The sequence below is a fragment of the Elephantulus edwardii genome, unplaced genomic scaffold (genome assembly GCF_000299155.1).
Source record: "Elephantulus edwardii isolate Elephantulus edwardi_28Jun2011 unplaced genomic scaffold, EleEdw1.0 scaffold00079, whole genome shotgun sequence".
Lineage (NCBI taxonomy): Eukaryota > Metazoa > Chordata > Mammalia > Macroscelidea > Macroscelididae > Elephantulus > Elephantulus edwardii.
This window is the reverse complement of record NW_006399829.1, coordinates 7,185,613-7,190,612: the sequence shown is the minus strand read 5'-3', so window position 1 is coordinate 7,190,612 and position 5,000 is coordinate 7,185,613. Positions and strand designations below refer to the sequence as shown.

At 38.3% G+C, this 5,000-nt stretch overlaps 1 protein-coding gene across 1 annotated transcript in view; it reads left to right on the top strand.

Annotated features, from left to right (window-relative positions):
• C6 (complement component 6) overlaps positions 1-5,000 on the top strand; it is a 178,257-nt gene that overhangs the window by 9,606 nt on the left and 163,651 nt on the right. The window contains exon 3 of the mRNA XM_006889585.1: positions 1,020-1,164. Coding sequence (XP_006889647.1) covers positions 1,020-1,164 — 145 coding nt within the window. The remainder of the gene's footprint in view (positions 1-1,019; positions 1,165-5,000) is intronic.

The following is a 5,000-nucleotide window of genomic DNA, read 5'->3' as shown; positions in this document are numbered from 1 at the left end:
CCCATCTTTCTCAGTCACCCCCCAACCCCAAGGTCAGTCCTCCTTTACAACAGTGGAACAATGCAGTATTTGTCCTTTTGTGACAGAGATACTTCACTCAGCAGAGTCACCAATTTTGAATAATATTGCATGAGTTCCTTGTTTTTCAATGCAGAATAGTCTTCCGTTGTGTGAATATACCACCATTTCTCTATCCATTCTTTTGTTGATGGGGGGAGCATTTTCAAGAATAAATCTCAGAAGGCAGAATGAGGCACAAAAGAAGCATTAATGGCTGTCAGAAAGGGAGTGGGAAGAGTGTGGTTACATTGTACAATGTCAATATTGTGATGAATGTCATGAAACAAAATGCAGGTGAATAATTGAATGGAAAGCCTATTCTGTAAATTCTCATTCAAATAACAAAAAATGAGAGGTAGGTTGGTAGGTAGGTAGGTACATAGGTAGGTAGATAATAGACAGACATACAGATAGATAATAGACAGATAGACAGATAAATGGACAGATACCGCACTGCAGTCCCAAAGGGGTTTGAGGCATCAGCTGCTCCATGGGAGAAGGATACGCAATTTCTTCCTGTGTAATTAGCTACCTCTGAAAATCTGCTGGAGGGGGGTCAGCTATGGTTTGATTCTGACTTGATGGAATATGACAACGTATGTACACACAGACACACACACACATTGATGAAAAGATCTCTGAATGTTATCAAACTCACAACAAAATTCCAAAGATCAGATAGAAAACATTTGAATCAGTGAGTTAGTAATAGAGGAAGGAATAATTTGGATAAACAAGGTGAAAATAGTTGTACAACCTGAAGAATTTACTCATTCTCACTGGTGTGCATGTAGAATTGTTGACCTGGTCTATGTTCTCAACAAATAGCAACAAAGAGTAATGTAAATTATTTTACCAGAGAGAGAGAGAGAGCAGGAGTGAGAAGCTCTGTTTTTTGAGTCCATTCTTGTATAGCCCCACATGTTAATGTTATTCTCATTTCTCTCCTTTTCTTTCAGTTTAAGTCTAGATCTATCATGCGCCCCAGTCAGTTTGGGGGACAACGGTGTACCGAGCCTCTGGTGACCTTTCGGCCCTGCATTCCATCCAAGCTCTGCAAAATTGAAGAAATTGACTGCAAGAATAAATTCCGCTGTGACAGTGGTAACGTACTTTTTAAAATATTCAGTCTCTACTAAAAAGAACTTGACTAAATCAAAGTCATTCCAGTAGTCTACCTGTAAAATATGTGACAGAGAAGCTCCCTTCCATTTTAAGGCATGGAGGTGAAGAAAATAGTTATGCTATGAAGCTCTGAGTTATTCATGTGTGAAATTACAGCTTTCAAGTTATAATCACCTTGACCACTTCACTGATTCATTCACTCATTGAGTAGTGATGTCCAACTCTACATCATTATAAAGAAGAGAGAACACAGATGACCATAATCAGAATAAGTAAATTAAAAGAAGTAACATGTTTAGAAGATAGTTAATATAACTTATTGATATAAAAATATAAATAGTATGTAAGGAGAGAACTAGACAAAATATAATACTTTTTAGTGCTTGGTACCTTAACTAGTCACATAGAGTCAAAAGAATATTCAAAATGATGCCAAGAATGGCAACATAATTTTCAAGTCTAATACTCATTTGAATGCACATATTCTGTTATCCAAGTTCCAATTGCAATCACACCTTGAATATGCTATTTTAATAAGGTACATTCTTTTGTTCATGTATTATTCTCCAATGCTCACAGTTTTAAACTATCTAAGCTAGATTTCCACAATTTTTTTTCTTCAATGATCCAGATAAAAATATCTAGAGATTTTTAAGTCATTTTGTCTCTCTTGCAACTATACAACTCTGATGTTATACTTCTAAAGCAGCCATATATAATATATAAACAAGTAAGCATGGATGTCTTTCCATAAGGTTTTATTTACAAACCAAACATCAGATCGTTTTAGACCTACAAACTCAATGATCTCTGATTTAAGTAAGCATTCTGATGTGTGTTTTTTAAAAAAATACTATTCAGACGAATTAAAAAAAAAATATTTCCATGCTTCCTAACATGTGCCTTTTGAAAGGTGTTATATTTCTAACTTAGCTCAAGATTCATTGTCATTTGGAATCAATTAATAACTTACTCTCTACTGGGTTTTCTGAGACTGTGCATCACACAAAAGGAGATTGTCCATCTTTTTTCCCTCAGAGAGTCTGGTTAATTTAAACTACCAGCGAGTCACCTCTGGGTCAGAGACCCCTTGGGTTAGTAGTTCAACTCCCTACAGTCCAGACCACAAGTGCCCGATTATTTCTAACTAGACAGCAGCAAATTTTGAATTCTGTAGATAGTCTATCTAAGAACTAGAATCTAAGTTTTTCTACTTTCCCTCCTTGTTTCCTGACTTCAGCTTTGTTGAGATTTTCTGAATGTCAGCCAGGAATTCTTGTGTCACAATTGTCCCTCTAGTGTCCCCAGAGCCAAGATAAATATATGTCAGAATATAAACTTCATACCTGTGAATACCTATGTGAATATAGTCAGCACACAAATAGAAAGAGGAGGCAATATGAGCACCGTCGTGATGGTAATGAATGAGAGAACTCTACACCTGAATCTTATATCCAACACATTAAAATAAACATCTAAAAATTGAAGCATGAGTATCTGAAGCTTGAGCATTTTGGTTTTTAGAACAAATAACCAATGAAGAATCCTCTAATCAACATATTTCATGTCAATAATGTTTACTATCAAGAGAACTTTGATTAAACAAAAAAATATTTATGAATTTGAGAACATTTAGGTAAATACTGTCACCATGAATTTATAGTAACCAGCAGCCAGGAAATTAAAAGGCGCATTGCCATGGGAAAGTCTGCTGTTAGGGACCTCTCCAAAGTACTGAAGAGCAATGGTGTCTCCCTGGAGACTAAGGTGCATCTGATACAGGCCATGGTTTTCACAATCACTTGTAATGCATCAGAGAGTTGGACAATGACCAAGGAGGATAGAAGGAGAATTGATGCCTTTGAGCTGTGGTGCTGGAGAAGAGTATTGAAAATACCATGGACTGCTAGGAAAACAAACAGATTTGTCCTGGAAAGGGTTAAACCGGGTGGTTCCTTGGAGGCAAGGATTCTGAGGCTCCGTCTAACATACTTTGGACATGTTGTGAGGAGAGACGGGTCCTTGGAGAAGGACATCATGCTTGGGAGGGTGAAGGGCAGGCACAGGAGCGAAAGGCCCTCTATGAGGTGGATTGATTCAGTGACTGGGATAATTGGGATGGGAGTGTTAGAGACAGTGCGGTTGGCACATGACAGAGCAGAGTTTAGGGCTGTTGTACATAGGGTCGCTATGAGTCACAGGCAACTCGATGGCACATAACAACAACAACAACATCTCAAGAATGTTAATACTGCTGATGGACTAAAAGTCACTAATTTGTCCACAAAAAATAATATCACTTTTTTTAAATGATGAAACCAGTTTCTGCCTAGCCAATTCAAGGTCATGACAACCCATGTGTTCTCCATGACTCAGAAGCCTGCCCTATACTGAACCAGTCTCACTGACTCTAACACACCTATCCCACTACCTCAGTTACTGTATCAATCTATCTAGTCCAGGGTCTTTCTCTCCTGTATTGTCCCTCCACCCCTGCAAACATGATGTACTTTTCCAAGGACCAGTTCCTCCTTGCCACATGCCCCAAGTATGAAAGACAGAGCCCTTAAAATCCTTGCCTTCAAGGAGCAGCTTAGTTTCACCCTCTTCAACATAGACTTACTTTTTCTTCTGGCAGTTTGTGATATGTTCAATACTCTTCTCCAGCACCACAACTCAAAAGCATCAATTCTTCTGTCAACTATGGTCATTGTCCTCTCTGATGCATAGTAAGTAATTGCAGAGACCACGGCCTGTTTCAGGCACATCTTGGTCTGTAGACTGACATTATTGTTTCTCAGTACTCTGGAGAGGTCCCTGACAGCAGATTTTCCTAGTGCAATTTATCTTTTAATTGCCTGACTGCTGGCGCCAAGAATGTTGGTAGCAATCTGAATCTCTTCTCCATCCATCACGGTGCTGCCATCTGGGCCAATAATGAGAATTTATTTTCTTGAATTTGAGCTTCAATCCGTATTGCAGACTATAGTCCTAGATCCTCTGCAGCAAATGCTTCAGGCCTTCCTCCGTTTCAGCAAGCAAGGTCTTGTCTTCTACATAATGCAGATTGTAGATGAGTCTTCTTCCAATCCTGATGCCACATTTTTCAACATAAAACCCAGCCTCCCAAATGATCTGCTCCACATTTAGATAGAAAAGGTATGGAGATAAGATGCATCCTGATGCACTCCTTTCCTGATTTTGAACCCCCCAGTGTTTCCTTGCTCTGTTCTGATTACTGCTTCCTGGGCCAAGTATAGGTTTCACATGAACACAATCATGTGTTCTGGGATTCCTATTCTTCTCAATGTTAGCCACAATTTATTGTGATTCACACCGCCAATGCCATTGCCAAAATATTAAATTGTTAAAATTTATATTTTACAATTAGTAAACAGTTTCTGTCCTGACATTGTCCTGCTACCTAAACTCCCTTCCAGAAGTATGAAAATTTTTCTCATGATCAAGACACTAATGAATTAATTCCCAACTTAGCTATGACTGGCTTCCATTCTGATTGGTGAAAATTAATTGTTAAATATGTCTTTAAAGGTAATATCAACTAATGCCACTCTCAAAGGAATAAGATATTGTCTAGATGTCTAACTTGTACTATTTGGTGATATTTAGACTTCAGCTGATAGACAACTGTCTATCCTTAAAGAAGTCCTTGTAGCATAGTGCTCTACTGAAAATGAGAAGGCCAATGGTTCAAACTCACCAACCACTCAAGTGGGAGAAAGCTAAGGAATTCTGTTCCCATAAAATTATAGCCTCAAAACCTTGTGGAGCAGTTACATTCCTACAGTTAGTTT